The sequence below is a fragment of the Myodes glareolus genome, chromosome 4 (assembly GCF_982192425.1).
Source record: "Myodes glareolus chromosome 4, mMyoGla1.1, whole genome shotgun sequence".
NCBI classification, from domain to species: Eukaryota; Metazoa; Chordata; class Mammalia; order Rodentia; family Cricetidae; genus Myodes; species Myodes glareolus.
In genome coordinates, this window is record NC_142029.1 from 76,572,137 (window position 1) to 76,596,834 (window position 24,698).

General features: G+C 41.8%; 1 protein-coding gene across 6 annotated transcripts in view; it reads left to right on the top strand.

Moving 5' to 3' along the window:
• Cadm1 (cell adhesion molecule 1) overlaps positions 1-24,698 on the top strand; it is a 326,714-nt gene that overhangs the window by 238,330 nt on the left and 63,686 nt on the right. For all 6 annotated transcript variants that reach the window (XM_048416807.3, XM_048416809.3, XM_048416808.3 and 3 more), the window contains exon 2: positions 23,625-23,771. In XM_048416807.3, coding sequence (XP_048272764.3) covers positions 23,625-23,771 — 147 coding nt within the window. The remainder of the gene's footprint in view (positions 1-23,624; positions 23,772-24,698) is intronic.

The window sequence follows — 24,698 nt, forward strand, 5'->3', positions numbered from 1 at the left end:
GCCTTGCCTAGGACCCTTCATTCCACTAAAAAAAAAAAAGAAGAAGAAGAAGAAGAAGAAGAATAAAAGACTAGGGCCCTGAAACATTGATTTTGCAGAGCCTGTTTGTCTGGTCTCTAGATAGGGTACACCTGTCCTCTGAAAGGAAGTGACTATTTTAGACCTGAATGTGCTATCCCTTTGCCCATAGAAAGGAAACTTTTTTGAATGTTTGTTTTTCCTAATTGTGTGAGTTAAGTAAAGTGATTGGACAAACAGTCCTCTCCTCCTGCCTGGTAATCTGTCATAAATCAACCTTCAGATGTTAATAAAACAAGTCAAGACTGACAAAGGAAGTTCCATTTGTATTTTAAATTCCCAATTCATCAGGGTCTCCTCCTTCAGATCTTCTGTGAGAGTGTCCTTGGTCTTAATGTAGCTGCAAGATAAAACGCAGATAAAAGAGCCATTGTCTCAGAAGAGCATTAATAAAAAATGAATGTTGATCCTAATTGAGGAGTATTTAAACATACAGATGGAGGCAGGTAGTCTGCGGGGAGCAGCTGAGTCTGTTAGAATCTGAGTCTATCTAGTCTTCCTCCTGACTACCTTGACCTCGCTGGGCAATACCTGGTGAAAATGTCACAGTGAAATTAGAAAGTGTGTGTGTGTGTGTGTGTGTGTGTGTGTGTGTGTGTGTAAACTATTACAAACATCAAGTTGTTCTTATTTCTAAAAATGTGCTATTCTCCTCTCTCTCCTCTGTTTTTTCCTAAAGTATTCAGTTGACTCATCTTCTGTTTCCCATTTCACCATTTGTTTGTTTACATTTATCCCTATAAACTTGGTTCTGAGTTCCACTTACATCTATTTGGATAGATGGAACCCAGGGGCCAAGGGTAGGCCAGTCTGAATGACATCTACAGTGAACTTTAAGCCAAAGAATAAAATAAATATCCAGGAGTCTGCATCACTATAAATAAATTATTGAGTAAATAAATAAACAGGAGAAAAGAAAAGGCTTGCCTTGAGGAGAATTTCAATTTAAAAAGTAAAAAGTGTTTTTTTAAAGATTACCGCTTGAATTCCACTGTAATAATTGTTGTATGCAAGATCCACCAGCGAATGCTCTATTTACAAGTAAAAGTTTAAGAAGAGATATGATAGGTACGCTAATCAAGTATCTCCTCAAAATATGTATTAATTATCTCAGAAGTTGTGAGATGTGCACATATCCACAAAGTCTTGGATGCTTCTTGCTCCAGGAGCTGGCCAGAGTGTGTACTGGACTTTAGCATGTACCATCTTAGCCAGGAGACCCAGGTTGACATCATCAATAAGACATTGGTATCATGCACTCTGTTATGTGATACAGAAAAGGAACATAGTACCTCTTTGCTACTCTTCCCCTAAGTCTATAATCTCCGTCTAATCTCGACAGAACATAGAACAAGCCCGCACTGGTGGTCTACATCATCACTCATCAGATTGTCAAGGTCACACAGTGGTGTGGGCCTCATACTCGTTACTTTGCTGTGTAAGTAAATGTAACATTAGAGCAAGGGGGACGCAAGGATCACAGAACTTGCTTGCTGCTTGCAAGTTTTCAGGTCTGTCTTTCAAAATGTTAAAAAGAAACTAAAAGTATGACCCATCAAGGTCATTAGGAGAGCTAAGGCCAAGAATTTAAAATGAATCCTATTCATTCATTCATTCATTCATTCATTTATTTATTAGTTTGTTCATTCATTTGTTTATTTATTGAAGTAGTTCGTGTCAGACACTGATGGCTGCTGTGGGCACAGTACTTAAGAGAATCAGCACGTGATCTTCCTCTACAGCTCTCTCCACGGTGCCTGCTTTGGAGATGACATCTGATCACTGCTTGCTTTTGTTGCTGTCATAGCTGAGTAAGGCACGGAGAGTCTTGACCAAGTGCTGAAATAAGTCCAGTGTGTGCTTCCAGAAAAACACAGGAAAGGAATTTCCCTGGTTTGCTCATTGTATGAGCCAGTTCATTGTTTGATCCTTCATTTCAAGTGATCAGTATTCACTGCATATGTTTGCAAGGTCATTTCTCCCTAATCGCTTCCAAATACTTTAAGAATAACACGGAAATGCTTTCTATGTGCCTTGAGTCACGGAATCTGCTGCAGTGTTAGGTGTTTTGCTGTTTTGTTTTGGGAAAGAATCTTTGGAGGTTGAAATCATAGTTATTTAGGGTTTTGTATGACGACAATAGCAACAATGCCTTAAAGCATATTAATAGAGATTTTGGCTTTAAAAAATATTGAGTATCAAAACATGTTATTCTTACTATAGTACATAAAAATTTAATGCAAATTCACTAGTTGAAACCAGTACAAATATTTACATAAAAGTCTTTTCACTGCAGTAATTTTGGGGCAAAAATCTTAGAAATGATCTAAATATAGTAAGAATGATAAAATGATCTTTAGCATACCTATATGATAGCATAGACATTAAAATTCTTAGACACATGTACATCAATACAAACATGTATAGCTATATGTGAAAGCAAGACTCCACTAATTGCATGAGCAGAGTTATTATGAGATATTTTTGTTGCTTTTACTTTTTTGTAATTTTTATGCCATGAGTATGTATAATTTTATATTCAAGATGAAACAGTAAAGTATTCACTTTTTAGGTATATTCTATTTATTTATTTTTGGTACTGGGTCTCATTAGCCTGGCCTTGAACTTTAGATCTTCTGGCCTCAGCCTCCCAAGTACTAGATTTCAGGCATCCACCACCATGACACAGACCCCATCTCCCAGTACTGGGACCAAATACACACTAGGCAAGTATTCCTCCACTGAACAATATTGCTAGACTTCCACAAAACCTTTTTCTTTTGAGACAGGATCTTGCAAACTTGGGTTTGAAGCATCTGCTCTTCTTGTAGCCCAGGTCTCAGCCTTCTGAGTAACTAGGATTGAAGGTCTTCGTCACCAGCCTTGACTGAATGGTACCCTTAAAATTAGTGGTAGAGAAGTCTCGAGATTTCTAATATATGGGTTGAATAATGGATAGTGATATAATTAAAACAAGAATCCTTCTAGAGCTCTGGAATGTAGCTTCAATTGTCTTCTGACATGGATGGTATTTTCAGATTAACTTTTTTTTGTAGTAGCTGTTTCTTGGTGCACTTCTAAATGTATCTTTCATGGTATTCCACAGGGAAAAAGCATTGTGTCCAAAATAGATGTAACTTCATGGCATGGCATTTAGTCCAGCAAATGCTTCCTTTCTCACTGCTTATAAATTACACACATTGCGAAGTATTTGGCCTGTGTAGCAAGTGAGTACAAGTCTCTCAAAGTACTGATAGTCTCATTAAAAACATCTGGAAACCCTTTGCTTAAAATTGATTACAAATTGGTAAACCATACATTTCTGTGTTGGTCATTCTCATGTGGCCATTTGAGCTAACGTGAGCAACTACACCCATCACAATTCTGAAAACTTGACCTTGCCTAGTCCATCAGGCATATTGGTGGCCACCTGATACCAAGCATTTAGGCACCAAGTCAATATGGGATCAACAGTTCTTAGACTGCCCAGTCCCACCTGCAGGAGGGTGATGACCACACCCAGAGTAGAGATGCTGGGGAAGCAAGGTCAGTGTCAGTGATGCCAAAGCCTGGGATGAGCTGGACCCACTGTAAGATGAGGTGGGAAGACCCAGGGCCAGGACTAGGCAAGGGAGTCGGCATGCACAGGAGTTCTGGAGATGGTCTTGGGAGGCTTGGTTCTGCAGCCTCTGCAGGCACCCCTCCTTACTCACTTCCTTTGGGCTGTATTCAGCCATAGCAAGGCAGGCTCTTAACCCTTAAGCCTGGTTTGTTCTGTTCTCTTGAAAGAACATTAAAAAGTTACTTACATGGTCTTTCAAAAAAATAATAATTCAGTTTATCTTTCTTAATGCCTTTGGGCTATAGCATTTTGAAGACAAAAGTAGGGCTGGAGAGAGGGTTCATAGGTAACATAAGGATGTAATTTTGATCCACAGAACCCATGGGCGTGGTGTTGTGTGCTTGTAATCCTGATGTCAAACTGACAGGCAGAGCCAGACCTCTGGGGCTTGCTGGCTAGCCAGTCTAGCTTACGCCTTGGGACCTAGGCTAGTGAGAAGCCATGTCTCAAGAAAAGCGAAAGGTGAACAGTGCCTGAGATACCCAGAGCTGATCTCTAGCCTCTGCATACATGTGCGTGCTCACTAAGTCTCACATGCATGCACATACATACACAGAGAGAATAAACTAACAAATAGAAGCTATGCATTTTGTTTATACCTGCCCCCAAACTAGGGCCCTTCCTACCTGAAATATGGATAAAGTAAATGAACAGGGTAAATGAAGTTTCTTGTTCTTCTTAGATTTATTTAATACTTGCCTCCACAAAACTCAAATATGAGTTTGATCCCAGAAAAATATACAATGTAGTTAGAGCTTTAGTCACATAGCCTTAGCTCCCAGTGTCCTTAACAAGGGTCACCAGAAGTAGTGTTGCACCCTAGGCCTTCTTCTCAACATCTCTTTATCATATGACTTCAAACTGAAACTATTGAAGGTCCAGCAAGACTGGGTACTGGAGTAGGTCAGGAAACAGAGCAGGTACCACGGAGCATCATGGAGTTCTCTCTGACCTGCTCACGGCCTCTCATTGAGCCTTGTTTACCATGCTTTTCTTGTGGTTTGTGACAGATAAGAACCATATTGATTCCCAGCATCTGCTGGCAGTAACCTTTGAAAGGGCAGGCAATGCATCACCACAGAATTTTATCTATCAATATCGGAGTAATAGAAAGACAGGGATGACATCTAATCACAACAGTGCTGGCAGATCATAAATCTGAGCTGATACAGGACTAATAGTGGGCAGTAGGAAAAAAGGGGGGAACGTGGATTAACATCCGGATAAAGTCGGGGACAGGACAGGACATTCAGATGGAAAGGACAAGATTTGGCTGTAGGAGAAATACTAAATGGTGATGGTCATCCTCACAGAGGCCCAGAGATGGCCAGTCTTTACAGCCTTCTTCTCATTCTATAAAACTGCCTTGACAGTGCTCTGGGAGATTATGCAGAGTTTGGGGAGATTGTGTGATATCAAAGTGTGGTCCCTAATTCAGTAGCATCCTCATCACCTGAAAAACTCTTTTCTTTTGGACTTCACTCCTCACCCAGCAGAAAATTTTAAGGTAACCTGTGAGACAAACATAATGAGAAAACTCAGGAACCCAGCTGGTTCCTGGCATAGGTCTAGTCGTCAAAAATGTAGCATAGGGCCAGGCAGTGGTGGCACATTCCTTTAATCCCAGCACTTGGAAGGCAAGAGCAGGCAGATCTCAGTGAGTTCAAGGCCAGCCTAGTCCACAGAGTGAGTTCCAGGACAGCCAGGGCTATACAGTGAAACCCTATCTCGAAAAACAACAACAAAAAACTAGCATAGAGTTGATGTTTTACTATTTCTGTACCATCAGTGCCCAATAATCTTCTCTGTCTATGAGCCCCTCATTCCTCAGGCGTTTTTTTTTTTTTTATTCACAAGGGAATCGTGCAAGGGATGGAGAAATGAATGATGAAAGCAAACATTTTTGACATATTAAACAATGTCATAAAATTAAATATACTGATTCCTAGGCTAGCAAGATGTTTCAGGAGGCAAAAGTGTTTTCTGTCAAATCTAATAACCTAAATTCAATCCCTAGGATCCTCGGGGTGGAAGACAGATTCCTACTAGGTGTCTTCTGACCTCTGCTTGCATGCCATAGCATGCTTGCACAAACTCCCACATATATGTATATTCTCTCTCTCTCTCTCTCTCTCTCTCTCTCTCTGTGTGTGTGTGTGTGTGTGTGTCCATTACTTAATTAAAATATAACAAAAATAAATAAATATACTGATGGCTGCATTTCTCTGGCTGGTGTGGCTGGAGGAGGCTGGCATCCTGAAGGTTAAGTTCTATGTGTGCTCTGGACATATTTAGTGCTTTTGACATGTCTGGAAGCTTCCAGCCTGGACAGTGAATAGTGCTGCAATTTAATAACATAAATGGAGTCTGTCTGATTCTGCAAAGAAACAGCCTTCCTTGGGGCCCACGATATATAGTCCCTTCTGCAGTTACACTCAGTATTTTTAATCATTTCATGTTTTTATTATAGTCCAAGTACAAGGTGCTACAAAGAGTCCCTGGTGCTGGCAGTCACTCAAATTGACAAATCTAAAAAGTGAATAGAACAGCAAGTAGCCCATTAGGGATTTTCTTTTTCTTTTTCTTTTTCTTTCCCTTCTTTTTCTTTACTTTCTTTTAAAAAACTTTTTTAAAAAAGAAAAGCTACCTTATAACGTTGGAAGGGTTGATTTTGGCACCTTATCCATGAGAAGTAGTCGTAATAAACTTCCCCCAATTGTTGTTGCTTTCTCTACAGAAATTATGGCTGTGCACAACTGTGAGGGGTTAACTGTTTCCGTGAAGCTCGTAATTCAGGCTCTAAATGTGACGAGCCTGACTGCCTAGAAACCTAACGACTTTTTTAGGAGACTGAAATTCAGAACATTATTCTCTCTGAAACGGCACTTTGGTAACCCAGCAGAAGACTGCTCAAAGTGTGCTCCTGCTGTAGTGAAGGAATCTCGGCATGCCAATGCTTTTATATATTTAAAAAAATGATGAGATCTCTTGTATAAGAACTGCTTTGTTAAAGGAATGATGTGCAAGCCAATTGCAATTGCCAGCTGAAGGGAAGGGAAGCCAGAATCTAGGGCATGGCCGTGACCATATTGCAGTTCCCTCCGCCCCCAAGTAAATTTAGGGAGGTAGCCTACCTAGTAAACTTAGGTAGGAGTTAAGGTTCTAGAGAAGGTTTCAGAGTGATGGGACCTTCTCAAACTGAGATTGTTACTTTGAGTGAATTCTTTGCTTTCAGAGGAAGTGTCATTTTCTTCAGCAGGCAGTTCCTAAGGATGCTATTAGCCTGCATCCGGATGGCAAGGCACAGTTAGTCCAGCAGTTGAGAGAGAACAAGCCAGAGGTCCAGGATGGTCTGTGGGTGTTCATTAAGAGGCGGTGAAAAAACAGTGAAACCATTGTTTATCTTTTCTTCCCCTGAACATTCTACTAGGCTCTTTCCAGACCTGATTCTTTCTGTCTCCAGCCAAACACTCTTATTATTTCCCTTAAACTTCTGTTTATGCCATTACCTGTATTTTTGCCGCAGATTTTATCTGCTAGGCAGAGTGGAAAGGCCTACTGTAATGGGCACTGTCACTTCTTTTTTCTCTTCTTCCCTCCAAATCATAGAGTTGGATTTCATCCCTTATAACAAACCTCAGCAGCCTCTTTTCAGTTTTCATTTTGGACCACTTGCTTTGTTTCCTGACGTACTGGTTTTGTCTTCACTGTCTTAATGCTCACAAGCGCTGAACAGACAGGCAAACCAAATAAGCAAAAATTTAACTAGGGTTCTGCATCTGGAGCTTGTGAACGGACAAACCCCACTATGTGTGACAGCGCTGACTAGGAATGGTTGGTTTTTTGCAGCTAAGTGCACAGTAATCTATTTGCTCTGGTCACAGGCAGCTGCTTGGGGAGTGGGGTTTGTATTTGTGCAGTGTTGGTTGTGTGCAGTCAGAGGAGGGATGCTAGATTCTGGTGCCTCCTGACTTGGTGAATGGTCCATACCAATTTATCTTCTGACACATCAGCTTTTAAACATGTCTCTCCCTGGAAACTGACCTCACTTGGTGGTGAGGATTTCTGCCTCTCTCTGTTTAGTGACCTCCTGAGATATCTCGGGGCCTTGAAACAAGATGTCTATGTGCCCCTTCCCTGAGTCTGCCCTGCTTTAAGCCGTTGGTTTCGCAGTTCCTGTGACACCTGTTTAAGAGAGAAATGACAGTGACAGCTACATCACTCTAGACACAGGTCCTCAAACTCACATGGCCCACGAATTATCCTAGTCTCTTATTAAAATTCAGGTTCTGGCTGATAGTTCTGGTATGAGTTTGGATTTATGAATGTTTTCCAATCACCCAGACATTATTAAAACTCCCGGTCAGCCACACAGAAGCCTTAGACACAGGGAGCAGAGGAAGCAGACTGCCTCACTATACGTAGGGACAAACAGGTGCTTCAGAAAGCAGATAGCATTCCATGACTCCATACCCCATAGCCATGACTATCTATAAGGGCAGTACAAACCAGACTTAGGGGCTATTAAAGGAGGGGGGGCATGAAGTTGATGGGGTGGATCTAGGAGGAACTAAAAGGAGAAAGGAGGTGAATATAGTCAAAATAAATTGTATACATGTATGAAATTTTCAAAAAAAAACCCACAAACTATATTTAAAACCACATCTAAGTAGTGAGCACTAGAAGTGATGAGAAGTGTGTGTCTTTTGTCCTCTGACTTCTTTTTATTTCAGTGTATCCCTGGCTGGCCTGGAGTCAGAGCTCCACCTGCCTCTGTCCCCGGGCACTGGTGTTAAAGGGATGCACCACTGTGTCCAGCTTTTGGACTTCTTTTAAAGTTAGCCCTTGGCCAATCTTTCCTTAAGGCCACTGAGCATTAACTGGTGTTGAGTGTGTGACTGATGACAATGGAGCTAAGGACCACTGAGCCCTTTTGCTGAAAGCTGACTGGTGGTAAAGCCCTGGTGCCCAGCCCCCATAGGTCTGTCTGTCACCTGCTTTCTCACAGTTGTCGCTGCTCCCTCTTCCTCTTCCTCTTCCTATCCTAGCTCTCAGCTCTCTGGCTGAGGTCTCATCCCAGTCTTTCTTCTTCCATCCCCCCACCTCTCCTTGTAAAACTTGTCTTCCAAAGTCCAGGGGTGGTTCTATCATTCCCTGGATTCAAATCACTCTCGGGCTCTCTATTAATTACAAGATGAAATGTAAATTCCCTAGCCTGACATATGATGTCCTTCAGTATCTGGCCTATGACCTCTCTTGAAAGCATTCCTTGTCTCTTTCTTAGACACTAGAGCCTTCACAGTATTTCAAGAAGCCAGGATCTTCTCAGACACTCCCTTCTCCTTGCCCCCCACCTCCTGTCTGGAATGCACAGTCCACTCATGTGAGCCGGGGCTACAGTTCTCAGAGCACAGTGGTGATATACGGGGCACAGGCAGGCACATATTAGCACATTGATATCTGTGTGTACATGTGTGTGTAGAATAGTCTGTGGTTTATCGAAGACAGTAAAGAAACATGCTTACTGCTTGCTTTTTAGCCTTGTTTTTTTTTAAAAAAAAAAGCAAATTTCTATTGTAAATCATTTAAAAAGTCAAAATTAAAAATTATAGAAATACTTTTAAAAGTTTTAATTCAAAAATCTATGTGGCATATAAATATCTGAAGATATTTGGACATTATATGGACTAGTTAATTTATAAAATTGAGAGTGTTCAAGGCGTATGAAGTCCTAACAGATTCGTTAGTAACCTCATTCAGGCTTGGTCATTAACTGAGTGCCTGCCATATATGGTGACACTGTGTTCTATTTTAGAGATAGAAAAACAAGATGACACTAAAATATTTAAAATAATAGCATAGGTAAATAAAGTTTTTATTTGAGAATACATAGGAGTAAGGAGCTAAAAATAATTAACATTAAGTAATTTGGGATATACAACCACTCATGTTAAACATGCTCCTATATCAATCCATAAATTTGCCTCAGATCTTCAAATGAGACTCCAGTGGTTCTCACCATAACCTAGCAGTGGAGACATTTTCATGTCCTGTTTACATGTGGGGAAGCCTGAGGCCTAGAGGCTGACGCAACTGCCCAAGGTCTAGCTGATACAGGCAGAGCAGAAAAGCACCCTGAAAACAAGTGGACCGGTCAGCATAGTGAGACTGACATGTGTACGGCTAACTCACCGTATGCTGGAAGTCAGGGAGCACAGGTCATTCACAGGACCTATATAAAGAAAAAGCTGGTCTTGGTGTCAACATGTTTGTCATCCCAGCCTATGGAGGATGACACATGCAGCCACCCTTGCCAACCTAGGGAGCCCCACCCAGTGAGAGAACCTGCCTCAAAACCCAAGGGCGGCTTCCAAGGAATAACACCCAAGGTTGACCTCTGGGCCACATGCACTCACACATGAACACACCCACACATCTGCACAATAACCTCACCACCACACAAATGAAAAGCTTGTGGCTGCACCTAAACCTGCAGGATGGCTAGGAATTTCTCCAGGGTCAGCTTTTCTGCTTTTATGAATAGATTAGTGATAGGGTTTTGATTCAGTGATAAAATAAGAAACTACTGTCAATAGCCAACTAGTGTCAGACACCAATTATGTATTGATTTGCTTCTACATTCAAGGGTGTATTTTTACCTAAGAATATCTATTAGTGTCAGAGTATAATTGTCAAGCTAAATCATATATTATTATTAAATTTTGTCTGTGCTCTTTTCTTTCCTCCAATGTCATATGAAGGGGGGAATTACACCCCCGCATGCCACAGGAGAGCAGCACTTAGTGAAGGTTACATTTCTGGAGACCTCAGACATCCTAGACACACCCAGGAACTCATTAGTAAGCAGGAAAGGTCTCCGAGCCTGGTAGCTTTTTCCCAAGCTCTTGCACTTAGTAAGAAAGGAGGAAATTATGTGTGAAAAGTGACAGCCAGCACTGGCCAGAGACAGCAGAGGACACAGACGAACCTAACAGGCTAAGGTGAGTTAGAGAGGGCTCAGCCATTCCTGCTTCTTTCCGTAGTTCATGACGTCCTTGCTGTATTGAAGAATAGGACAAAGACAGGAGCCGATTTGCAAGTGTAGTGGAATTTTTGTTTCATTTTATTTAGCTTTAGTTTTGGCATTTAGAAAGTCTCGATTATGCCTTCTAACTTTTGTCCACCATGCCCCGTTAGTATGCCAGGTATCTGTGATGTTGATTGTGAAGTTGCCAAGAAAGATGTGTTGTATTGCCAACTTAATGTGGTCTACCTGGGAAAATGGGAATTGATCTCTGGACTTACTATGGGCATATACAGAAATAGAGGGAGCCTAGAGAGCAAACCTATTTTGAGTATTGTACCTTGAGTCTACTAATTCTAATATCATCCCTCTGCCTACACCTGCTGCTCGCCTTGTAGTTTTCATATATGCAGGTTAGTTTGTAGTTAAGCATAAATGTTTTTCAGTGAAGATGTTTAAACTTGCTCTCTGCTCTCCAGATAATTTTGTAGTACCATGAGGTGGTGATGAGCGTTAGTGGTCAGCTTGACAGAATCAAGACTCACTTCCGGGCAGGCGTAGGAGGGATTTTCTTGGTTATATTCATTGCTGTGGGAAGACCCATCTTAACAGTGTGCGGGACCGTTTCCTGCATAGGGGATCCTTAACTGTTTAAATTGAGAAACCACAAACACTGACCTGTGCTCATCTCGCTGTTTCCTGACTGTGAATGCTGTATGAATGAGGAGCTGTGTCAGGCTCCTGTGCCTTGATGTCCTTACCATGGAGGGCTGGCTGACCTTGAACTGTGAGGCACAGTAGGCCCTTTGTCCTTTAAGTTACTTCAGAATGATCTATAATCATAACAGGAAAAGAAATTAAGACAGATCAATAGTATCTAAACTTCTTAAAATAAAAAGTCCAACAATTTTAAAGAGGTTAAAAACGTCTTAGTAATATAGACAGAGGTCAGAAGGTGATGCTGACCATGAAGAGATTTGAAGGATATATAATCCTTTATTTAGCCTTTTCAGAATCGAGTTTTTTATAGATACACACTCATGCTCACACACGCATTTCTTCACCCACGTCCTCTTATAGCCCTATTAGAGAGATATCATTCCCCAATTTAAAAGTGTAGGAAAATTGGGAATTACAGCTTTCCATCCCCAGGAAGCTTTGAACCACAGCAAGGACCCCTGATTTCCTAGTCTAATGCTCTTCCCGTCTCCTCTGCTGCCCCCTTACTCCTGAAAAACAAGTCATGAGTAATGAATGTCCTTATCACTTATCTCTAATTTCAGTGATGATTAATCAGCAGCCCACACTTGGATGATACTAATCAAGTTATTTGTATAATGGCACCAATTTGGATCGTTACTGTGCGTATCTGCCTGACATGGGCTTGGCACCGGGCAATCAACAAGCATGAGAGTGAAATCTGGAAGGAAGCGCCTTGGGCCACTGCCTCTCTCCTTAGCCATCTCATCATCAGACTCTGGCTGAGCAGGGCTTCCCGAGTTCGTGTGTTTCCCCAAGAGGTTTAAAGGATACACCCCGCCCACCACTTGCTTTCTGACTGACGGATGATACAGTGAATAGCTCACCAATAAGGGCCAATTTTCCAGCTAAGACACTGTTGTTTTATATAATAGTCCAAAGCTGCTTGGCTTCCTGGCAGGAGATGTAAGTTGAATGTTGCAGCATTATTCAGCATGCTGATTATCATGGATTTACAGCTGTCTCTCGAGCAAACCACATCACACACACTTGGGACAGGCACTCTCTAGAATAAGAATGTGAAACATCTCTCCCTCCTGTCTCCCGACTTTCTGTGTCTGTAGTAATGTCGTTTGAAGCTGGCGTTCACCTGCAGTCTATATCTGATGTGCTCCAACTGATAGCCCTACGTGCTTGTCCTGTCGGTTCTAAGCTTTAAATCTGGAAGGTTTTGAGTGGCTTTTGTTGGCAGGAAAAAATGAACGAAGAGCTGTAGATAGAGACGGTCATTACAGTCAATGTTTGGTCACATAGACTGTTGATACTAATGAATGCCCTTGAAGCAGGTACTGTAATTGCCTGAAGCTGGAGCTAAGTGCTGAGCCTGGGTCAGTCTGCAGAACAGACGTCTCCTCCCCAAATACTAAAGACCTGATTTGTGGGCTCTGGTTGTGGAGCTGATTTTATCAGTGTTGCATATTGGAGCATGCCTATTGCTGATAGATGGGTTGCTTGGCTTCAGATTCCTTTTTGTGCTGGGCATGTTGTTTGATTTTATTCCTAAGTCATAAATGAGATGCTGTAGAGTCTTCCATTAGTTCCCTCTATTCTTTTACATCATAAAATGTAATGTCCTTTCAGCTACTTAACTGATACAGTAGAGTTGTTAGTGCAGCGGATCTAGGGTTAAACAGAAAGGATCAGATCAATCACTTCTCAGTTGTCTTGTGTTCATGCAGGGAACAATCAGAAGACAAAAAACAATGTGAGAGTATAGTAAGGTTTAAATGAGACAATATAAAATAAAATATAATACCTCACACATTGAAAACACTCTTAAAAATTAGCTTTGGTTTTCATGCAGATGACCTGAACAATGAAATAGTGGGAGTTTTCTTGATGCTAAAAATTTAATAGTAGCAAGCACTTTAGAAAAATTTGGTTTTCTTGCCTCGAGACATAAAGAATAGCAGCCACTTCCCTTTTCTTCTGTAAATGTGTAATTTCTTGCTATAACCTTGTGATTTTAAATATCTTACACTAATTTTTAATCTTTTAACTCCATAGAGGCAATTCAAAAGGGGGGGACCTCAGCTTTTAGAGAGTTGAAGCAAAAAGTGACCTAAGTTCAATCATTAATCATCATACCTTCTATCAGATGGGAAATGATATTGAGTTTGGTGTAAAAAAGCAGGGGGGAATGCCTGTGCTATCTCCATTGAGACTGGAGACTGGCATTCTACAGAAATTCAGTTTGGAGAATTTTATTGAGGCCTAACTGGTAAGGGCAAGTGCTGAGTGGCCCCCATCTCTGCTGTACTTACTGCTTAGGGGGACTAGAAAGGCATGTTCAGTCCAACTGACTGCAGCAGGCAGCCGTGCCGTGGCCTTTGTGCTTTTTATTTCCTTAGGAAAACTTAGCATTGCATTTTTTTGTTGTAGCCCAGCCATGGCTACTGTGGTGTATATACTAAGTAGTTGGCTGCAAAGTTCTTTTCTGGGTAAGATGAAATCCATACAGGAACAGCAAAATATAATGCTTTTGCTTTTGGGTGGTTGTCAAGTGCTTTAACAAGTAATTTGAATCTCAATCTTATAAACCCTTCATTTCCGTTATGGATAGCTGTGGTTTTAGAAATGGAGACAGTACTGTTGCCTGAATTAAACCAGCCCTTTCCTGTCGTCTCAGACTTCAGCTAATCTGAGGCCCACGGTATCGCCCGGGATAGGATGTGCTTCTTCCACTCTCCGCTGCTAGCTATTCAATCAACCCCTGTTTTTGTATACAGTTTTCTCCACCGTGGACTCACGCTTGTGGACAGCAGGGGCATGGGCGGCCCACTCTCACTCTGCAGAGCCATCACTAAACAGTCCCAGGGAATGGAATATGTCTTATTATCAGCTCATTAGCAAAGTGGCTGACACAGAAGATCAACAGTTGGCCTTCAGCACAGCTCCATTTTGTCTGGGAGAAGTGTAATGCATTTTGAAATGCTGGCGTAGCAGCCAGCCTTGAGTTGGACTGAAGCAGCGCCATCTAACCCCGTCCTTTCTTCTTTCGCCATAAACGCGCATCGCAGAATCGAGCCCATTGAGGAGAAATCACTTGCTCTGCCAACACAATTAGTTTTATAAGAAGCCGCTGTCTTCAGATTGTTCTTCTCCAAAGTCCAAGTTGGATGACTGCAGTTATTTTTTAATTAATATTTTTAAGAGCCACCCTCCTTCTCCCAAGAGCCTCTAAGCAGATTTAACAGGCTTAAAAGGCCTCTTTCACAAGGTGACTTCAATGCCATCTCCCAAACAAATAAAACTCCTTTTGAGGACTCGGGTTTTTTTTTTTTTCCTATCTAAAGCCTGCCCAGTGTGTGTGTGTGTGTGTGTGTGTGTGTGTGTGTGTGTGTGTGTGTGTGTGTATCGGGGAACTTCTTCATGGTTAGGCAGTATGTTATCTTGTTGCTAAAGGACAAGACCCTGCTATCCAGCCAGAAGAGTAAATAAAAGGAGGTAGGGGAGTCTGGGTCCCTCCCCTTTCAGCATGAACAGCCGCAGGATTCAGCAATCATTCCTAATCTTTATGGTTTATTCTTTACATTCTTGTTTCTTTTGTTGCCCTCAGTTTCTTTCGTGCTTGCATTTTAATTGAAAAGCTAATTCAGACCTTCAGGGTTCATGGCTGGTATCACTCCAGAGACACATTCAATGTGGTGGCTCACACCTCCTCCTTTTAGGGATCTGATAACCTTAAACTTTAAGTGTCATAATGGGCTTGGCCTTTTTAGTGGTGTGGGCCCTGATTAAAAAGTTATTGAACTTGGGATCTTTCAAAGGGATGGATGCTTTTTTCAAATGTGATGGTTGAAATTGAAACAACACAGACACACATGCTCTGTAACTACCTTCTTTGTCACCATTTCCTTGAAAAGAGTCTTCATGTGTCTAATCAATGCTTCCTTTCACAAAAGAGATACCCATTCCATGTAAATGCAAGTTGTACTGTACTTGACCTCAGTTCCTCAGCCTCCATGCTGAAAACCAATAGACAAAATGGTAAAAATAGCTGGGTGTGCATTCGTCTTTAAAGTTGAGATTCCGGTCACCTTTAGTTTGGCATGGTGTAAGGATCATTCCCCTGGGAGGGAAAGGCAGAAATAACTCGTCTTGCAGCTGAGATGAAAGAGTTTCACGGGGACAAGGAAAACTTTACATAATTCCTTACAGTAACTTTTCTCCTATTTTAAAGCCGGACAGACTACTTTGCAGTGTGTAAGGTCAGGGTAGAATTATCAAAAATCTCTTCAGTCTGGAAGATGTGTTGGCCTTAGATCTATCAAAAACCCCAGTGCAAGGGCTGTGAAGGAGAGGTCTTGCTGTGCTGTTTCATAGCTGCCTCCACCCCAAGGAACTTCAAAATACAAGGGAGACAGGGAGAAGCGGGATTTGCAGAATCAAGCCTTTGTGCCTGCCCCTTGGTTTTAGCTTATGTTCACGGAGACCTGAGCTGCATGCGTTGTAGCAAGCCACCTCCTTGAACGTCTGCATCCTCGGCCATGCTCCCTGCCCTTGCATTTTGGAGTTAAAGGTGAAATTCCATCCTTAACCCCCTTTTGGTTGTCTGAGCTGTGATTAATGAACTAGACGTGATTCCCTGCAGACCTTTCAGAGGGTGGATGAAGGATGGAATTTCAGCCTTTAAAGCAAACAAACAAAGGACCACGCCTTATGCTTAATACAGCTTTTAAAATTAATGTCCATTTTGGATGCCAAAAAAACAAAGGGAATTTCTCAAAAATGTGTGCCGCTTGCCACAACAGGCCTTAATTGGTGTCAAGGAGATGTTAGGATGAATGAGGAAATGCCCATTTAGCTGATAAGACTGAAAAGTGGGACCTTGTTATGAGCTGTCATCTCAGCATGTATTTAAACTATAGCAAAACTGAAACATATTTGCCATATAGATCATAATGACTCCAAAGGAGCCATTATGCTCTATTATGTAATTACATAATCAAAGCATGCATAGTAATCAGCTTTTGGAATTCAATGCTAATCAAACATACCTATACTATGTGTTTAAGCTAAAATAGAGAGCGTTAATTTGCCATTAGTCAACTAAACAAGAATGTGTATACAGAATATTCATGAATAGCTTAATGTTGTGTCAGATATTTTTTGTTTTGTATTCAGGGGAAATCAACAATTTTAATTGAAGAAAAACTAGCACCAAGGAAGATTCCTCTTTAACATGCCTTTCAGAAATTTCCCTCACCTTTTACTGATTATAAAGGAGATTAAGGGTAAATTCAGTCTTTCCCTTCTATAAGCTCAAGCAACACAACAGAGATTTTAGAGCAGTGGATACTTAGGACAGTCTGGCCACCTCTATACATAGGACACAGCCTTAGAAATGCCACCTAAAGCCGTGACAAAGCCTTCAGAGCAGCTGCAAAGAGTTAGCATTTATCATTTTTATAATTAGAACAAAATCATTGCATGTCATTTAGAAACGGGAGAGGCGGCCCTTCTTGGGGACTCTGTCAGGACATATGTCTTTTCCCTGTGGTTTGTGGCACATCTCTGTCCAGAGCAGATGTGTCAGGAAGAGTTGTTCTTAGAAGTTTCTTTAGCTTGTCTGGGTAAAGATGTTGGCACAGTGTTTGGGTTAGTGTCAGAGATCTTTGTCCACTTAGATACTGTTTGTCTGTAAGCTCACATCTGTGTGGCTTGTGTGGCTTGTGGTCATAATTGTTTTGACCATTAAGAAGATGAAGCTGGTCAGCATTCCAGTTTTCTTTTTTGGGACAGAAAAACGTGGATGGGGATCAAAGAGGTTAACAGAAGCCTTGTGAGTCACAGACAGATTGATTGCTTTTGATTTTAAGGAAATATTCAAGTATTCATGAAGCTTGGGATATTGTCTCCCTTAAAAATAAAAACATTGTATTTGTTTTGAAGAGGTCATCCCCTTAACCTTTAATCCCCGGTTGATGGAACTCTCTTTTGGGACATGGCTTTCACTGTCTCTCACCAATATGTGGCTGACTCAAAATGTTACTGTCGTGTTTAAATGGGACTGAATTCTTTCATCAAAAGCCTTCGTGGCTTGAACTTCAAATAATTTATTTTCAAATTACTTTTACTGTAATTCTTATTAATTCAAATAGGTTTCTGATTTGATATAAACTCTGTAAATGTAGGGAACAGTTTAATGAATTGAAAGATAGGATTGAGTCTTTTAAAGGAAATGTACAAAATATGCTGACAATAATTGCTTAGATAGAAATCAAATCTTAATGGCTTTGTTAATGATTTGTAGCGCACACTGTGTTTACGTTGACTTGAGGGAACATATGCAGTTAGAAAGATTTCTCCCTCTGCATTTCAACAGAATCTTAATTTTTTTGTTTCCTTTTCTGAGACATTCTCATCTCTGTTCCGGCTCTGGGAAACTTTAGCTAGAGCTGCAATGTTCTGCTTGTCGTATCGTCACACTCGGTCAAGATGGACTCTCTCCTCTGCGCTGGGCACTTTAACAGGTGGTAAAGATAGGGTAGAATAGAAGTGAGCAGAAGTGGTAAGTCAGGTCACTCACGGTTCCTATAGCAGGGAAGGATAAGCTTTCCAAAGGCATGCAGGTTTTTGCTCCTTTGAAAGTTTCAAACTTTGATGCCTCTTGGAGAATAGGAATGTATAACCTCAAGTTTTTGATTGCTGTAAACCTTCCAGAACTGGCCTCGGGGAGATGGTGGGAAAGAGCACTTGCTGGTCAACATGAGGACCTAAGTCTAAATCCTCATAACCCACATAAGAACAGGCCTGGCTACTTGTGCCTGTGACTGGGGGGCTAGGGAGAGACAAGCACTCCTGAGGCTCTCTAGACCACCAGCCTAGCAAAAATATGGTGTGCTCCAGGTTCAGTACGAACCCCTGAATCCCTCGTCGTTCTTCTTTGGCCTCCCCACACCTGCTGCACTGGCTCACAGTCCTGCACACAAGTACATGCATACGTGTGCACAGACTTTAAGAAGACACTTTCAGGGACTGTAGTAGGAGCTTTTAAGTTCCTGAGTTCATCATCAGGGTGAGTTTTCTTTTAGCCATCCACACTGGGGGCTTGGGTGCCTCCTGTTTAGACAGTAACCCTGCCAAGTTAATATTGAGGGTTCAGTTTTTCCCAGAGCAGGGATGGGGAGAGAGTTTCTCTAATATGATTTAATTGCTGAGGGAGAAGGCCAGGGGACTTAAGTGTCGCTTCTTTGTGCAAACCACCCTCCCAGTTAAGTGTCATGGTGCCCCTCTGTGTGTGTGGGTAGGTGGGAATTTCCATAGCCGCTATAGCATTCGCTGAAATCTGGTTCAACTATGACTTATCCTTTTGTTATGTGCTTGACAGGGAAGACGCCCCCAGTTTTATTGTTTTAAGTATTTTATTTGTTAACAGCCAGGCAGCAAGGGCCAGAGCTCTGGGCATTGGCAAATGCCCACTGTGCCCTGGTAATAAAGGCTTTCTCTGGGGGCAGACTGTGCTGGGTGCTGAAGGAAGAGGCAGTAGTAAACAGGTATTTTGCATTCAGGACGGCCTCTCTCTCATCTTGAAGTGTGTAATTGTGTTCAGGATAAATTGCGGGAATAAAAAAAATTCACAAGTTGCTCATAAGAAAATAACCCTCTTTCAAAACAAGTAAAAATTTTCAAGGCAGAGCCAGAGGGGCCTTAGCAACCAGTCCTGAGATGTTGGCTGGTAAGCAGGGTGGTAGGGAGGGAGTTGTCTTCCAGAAGCAGATTCTAACACCCCTCAGCTCAGCCACTTTGCTGAATCACACCAGGCAACTTCCCCAAAGCAGGCTCTGCAGTTCAATCTTTATGGTAGAAGTACTGAAAACACCAGAAGTCTGGGAAGGGGGAAGCAGCTAGCACCCTGCCCTGCATTGGGGACACCTTAGTTCTTCTTCCTAGTTCTCACTTCCACCTCTGGCTTTGAGATCCTGTCACTTGTCACTTCTGTAAGGATATATTGCTGATTAAATGGACAGGGATGGAGTCTAGCATTTTGTACAACGTCACCTAAATGGAATATTTAACAAAATGGTGTTTAGAAAAGTCTCTGAGCAATTATATTAATTGCCAACCCTAGTGAAGAACTTATGTCCCAACACCAACTCTATCAAGCTGCTATAAGGGTCACTGGTAGTCATCAAAGGAACTTTTCCCTTTTGTAAACAGTAAGCTTTCTTGTCATTGTAATGCCTAAGAAGTGTCTGGTTTAATGGAAGATGCTTGCTCATGAATGAAGGGCTCTCTTTGGTTCAGGTCTTGTTTTTAGGAATTACAGAGCAACTCTGAAAGTTAGCCAAGTGTGGTGGGGCATGTTTATAATCCCAGCACCCTTAAGTATAAAGGAGGAAAATTGCCATAAATTTGAGGATAGCCGGTGCCACGTAGCTCGTAGCAGACCATTCAAGGGCACAGCAAGACTCTTTATGGAAGAACAAACTGCAGGGCTATCATGATGAGGTGCCTACTGCCAAGCCTGAGCAATTTGATCCCTGGAACCCACATGGTGGAAGGAAATAACTGACTCCAGAAAGTTCTCTGACTTCCGCATGCACACAAGAATAAGTAAGTAGAACTATATGAAGGAAAATAGACAACAAAAACCCTGCAAGTTACAAGAAGCACCCCTATAACATAACAACTTCTGGTCTAAATTAAAATTCAGTTTGATTCTGTCTCCCAAACTTCATCCAAATATACCAATTAGCGATCGAAAATGTCTACACATGCCAGCCACTGCTCCACCCTTGAAATAAATTACCTGGCTGTTAACAGCTTCATTTAATGGCTAGATATTTGTACCTGTTTGATTTCTTTTCCCCCAGAACACATACTGTTCCTTCCTTGACAGTATGTCAGCTAATTGAGTTTTAGAAAACTCTGAAGGGTTTTAAAATGCATTCTTTAAGGAAGATACCAAAGTTTCGTATTTCTCTCCTGCTACACATGAGATTGCATTTTGTGACAACCTAATTGTCTCAACATTCATTTCAAGGGGGAAATTTATCAAGTCATAGTGTGTACTCTTCCTGTTGGAAGACATGTTGGAGGATGTGACATGTTGGAGGATGTGAGCAGCAATCATTTTTACATAAAGGCTTCAGGCAGTAGAGTACTGACACACATACTATATTTTCCTTGCTGTCGCTCAAGTCCTTTGCCTCAAATAAATAGGTCATTATTATCCCTTTGCAGCCATCTATGGTGCCTCAGAGTATGGGGCTCTGTTTAATATAACTGCATCCAGCTGACCTGTATAATTTATTGGTGATTTTTTTTTAAAAAAAAAAAAAGGACATTCTCGGGCCACCACCATCAGCCAAAGCACTTTGATGTCTTTCAGCCAAATATTTCATTATCACTTAATTTCCTGTATTGGTACTATAACCATATTAGAAGTTGACTTTTTTTTTGAGACACTGGATGTTGACCTTAATAATTAAAAAATAAGAACTCCATGATGTTGACAGCATCACCATGAGTTTGCAGAGCAGCACAGCTAAGGCAAAAAGTTTACCTGAGTGACTTGATAAATGGACCGGTCATATAGTACCCCCATTTTAAGTAATAAGTAGGAATATATAGATTGTGTTATAAAAAGGAAACAAAAACAAAACATTTTTGATTTTTGTCACTACCTTTGTTCTTAAAAAATCCAAAACCGTGCTTCATTCACTCCTCTTGACTCCCAACCACCAACACAAAGGCTACCGTAATTATAGTAGCCTCCTCTCACAATATACTGGCCATGAAAAACTAAAATTAAAGCCAATCATTATTTCCACAGGAACCGTCTTATTAGAAGAGGGCAGAATTAGAGGCAGCTTTAAGTCTCAGGAGCTTTAGTTAGTATCCAAAGAGACCGGTGCCCCTTAGCAGGCAGCCTGTGTACACATAGAAGAAATCCCTAGCTGTCCCAAGAAGATCCTGTTTGGTAGTCCACCCCCTAAAGGCAAGGCCTTGTCTCTAGCATCATTTTACCCTCTCGTTACTCGGTGTCCTTTTTCCTTAATTTCCATGCCTGACTCAGTTACCATACAAACATACGGTGTCCAGTGTCCTGCTTCCTGGTCGCACTTACCCAGGGGCAGCACATTCACCTTGAAAAGCTGGCCTGATTGGCAGGAATTCCCATCACGTTGGTCTTGGTTCATATCTGGGAATAACCCATTCCTTCCTGCTGGGTTCTGAATTCTGTGCTTGTTACCGGAATCCATACAGGAAAGACAAGAAACAGCCCTTCACTGTGTTTTTTCCGATCCCTCTCCACTCTGTTGTTCCTCTGTACTAGCGTTCTGCACCCTCTAAGCTTCCCCAGATCAGTCTCACTCCATCCAGCCACACAGGCCTGTGTCCTCACAGCAGGCCTAATTTCCAGGGTCATGGAGCTCAAGGTCAAGTTTTATTTGGGTTTACTCTACAAGCACCAGACCCTTCGTTTATCTGTAGCTCTAATAATGTTTCCCCTTATTCTTCTAGCTTCCTCTCTTCTAATCTTCTACCAGGGGCCGGTCTATTTCTAGGCTGATTTGGCTTTAAGGCATCTTAGACACCCCATCATACTTTCCCACTGTGTCCTGCCAAGAAGGGATCCTTCAGAAGAGGTGTGGTAACAGATGGAAATTCTCCACTTACTCTAATTGTACCTCTATTTATGCTGCCTCCAGTTTTGTGTTCTTTAAAGGAGCATTTATCTTTGACCTTTGCTTCTTGATGTAACATTTCTTCAAGGACTGAAGAAGACACCCTAAGCTGATACATGGCCGCTACACAGAGAGTCCCCGCAGAGCAGGAACCCTGAGCCTGTATTCTTGCTGTATTTGCTGCTCCCACACATGATATTGGCTTACTAAGTGTGGGGATTTGTGGTCTAGAGAATGATGAGGGTGCTGTGGTGGTGGCGGTGATGATGGTGGTGGTGATGGTGATGATGATGGTGACAGTGGTAGTATGATGATGACCATGATGATGATGTGATGGAGATAGTAATAGTGACGATAGTAGTAGCAGCTACCATCTGTTTAGTTTGAGAAGCCAGACGTGGTGCGAAGTGCTTTGTGTTTATAACAACTCTGTGGGATAGCTTTTAATTACTGCCCCCATTTTGTAGATGGGAAACTGGCTCGGGTATGGTAGATAAATTTCCTGATGTAAGAACAGTCTGTCTTCTGGACTGACTGTTACATCTGCCGCCTATAAACACACTTTTTGTTTGGGAAGTTGACATTAGGTGTCTTTTGTGTACATCTCAGCTCCCTAAAGGCTGGGACAGCCTCCCAGACTTCCCTGCCTCCTGTTATGGCAACCACAGAATCGAACGCTTCACAGTTCCTTATCTTCTGCTTCTAAATTGAACTTCCACCTTGTGCTGTGGATCTTTTCACACATTTGGGAGATGCTCTGGCTCCTGGAACAAATCTTGTTGCTGCAAACTAGTGCAACTCTAAAGCTAAGCCTTGTATCAGTGGATCTGAGAGCTCTCACATTTTGATATATTCTGAAACATTTTTAGTGGCTGAAGGGGTTATCTGCAGGGAGGGTGGTGAGCTCAGAGCTGCCTGAGACTTTGGGTGAGTTATAAAGGTGTGTTTCTGAGAGCTGAGTCAGACTCTCCACTGGAGACCTTCTGGGTGGTATTGAGGTCCCAAAGAGTCAGTCTGGTCCTCACGCCCACACATGACAAAATGAATTGCCTGTCAGTTGCGAATGTCAGCATCTGCTAACTAGACGGGGTCATGTTTTGAACCTTCCTGCTTCAGTTAAGTGACCCTTGAGTTTGACTTGGCTTAGAGCATGTGGTCTAAGCATGGCCATACCTTCCCTCTTCAAGGTGGGAGATCGTCGATGTTCACACAATCACCACACTGGTCTCTCTGCTTCCATTTCAGCACACTGCTTGACAGTTCAAAATACTGGAAGTTGGCATCTCAGTACCCCTTACTTTGAGCCATGTCAATTCCAAGCTTAATTGCTAGCTCTGCCTTAGTTTGATGACTCATTTTGTGAACTAGGAAGAAAAGTATTTAGGGCCATATCAGACATTACTTCTGTAGGGCGTTTCTCACTTCTTTCTCTTTAGTTGGTCTCACTGACTAAATGTCCAAGTGATGGGGGTTCCATCTGACCTTTTTCTCCCTTTTTTTGAAGGCGATGGACAGAATCTGTTTACTAAAGACGTGACAGTGGTCGAGGGAGAAGTCGCGACCATAAGCTGCCAAGTCAATAAGAGTGACGACTCTGTGATTCAGCTGCTGAATCCCAACAGGCAGACCATTTACTTCAAGGACTTCAGGCGTAAGTTTCCACCCCTCAGTAGTAGATGGCAACTTTTTTACTTCTGTGTTGTCTTGATAAAGAGATTGCCAAGGCCACCTTTTTCTAATTTAATGTTAGATGCTTAAAGTTTAGTCAATTCTTTAGAGAGAAGAAAGAGACAGGCAATCATAATCTTTCTACTTAATAGAAACCTTGAATGGTCCCCTTTAAAAGTCTTACTTTGCAATAGGAATTGATTGTAGTAATTCAAGGTGAATTGCAATCGAGTCCCAAATACTTAGCTGACACAAACAACTCAAATAGGGTAAGGCAAGGAAAATACAGCATTCTGATAGGGAATCTGTTTGGTTTAAAGATTAGCATTTCCAAGGCAATCTATATCTGTAATGGCAGGACCAGATCTTTCACCGTAGTCTCTGCTGTACAGAGATAGCCATATGCTGAGATCCATTCAAATGCAATTTAACAAAGGCCAGCCTTTGAAACAGACTTGGTTATGACACCAATGGCTCATACGATTGCTGTGACACCTAACTGTGAAACAATATCCACCAAGCCTGTTTTCCACTGCTTGACTCCTGTTCATTCCCAGTATTTTGGGTCATTCTGTGGGAAAAGGTTGATAAACAAGGAACATTTAAAGGGACTAAAGAAGAGCCAGTGCATGGTGTGGCTCAGAAGCTAAAGGTACTTGTACTGAGAATAACCACCTTAGTTCCAGTCCCAAAATCCTCATGGTGGAAGGAGAAGCCAACTCCACAAAGCAGTACTCTAAATTTCACATGCATGTGGCACTAATAACCTTTGCAAAAATTCATACGGCATTGAAAAAGACCTTTTGTATTAAAAAAGAGAATATCACATATGGTGCTTTTTTGGTGATTCCAATTTCCTGTTTGGGGTCTAAACAGTTTCTGACTGTTAGGTAGACTTACCTAGAAAACA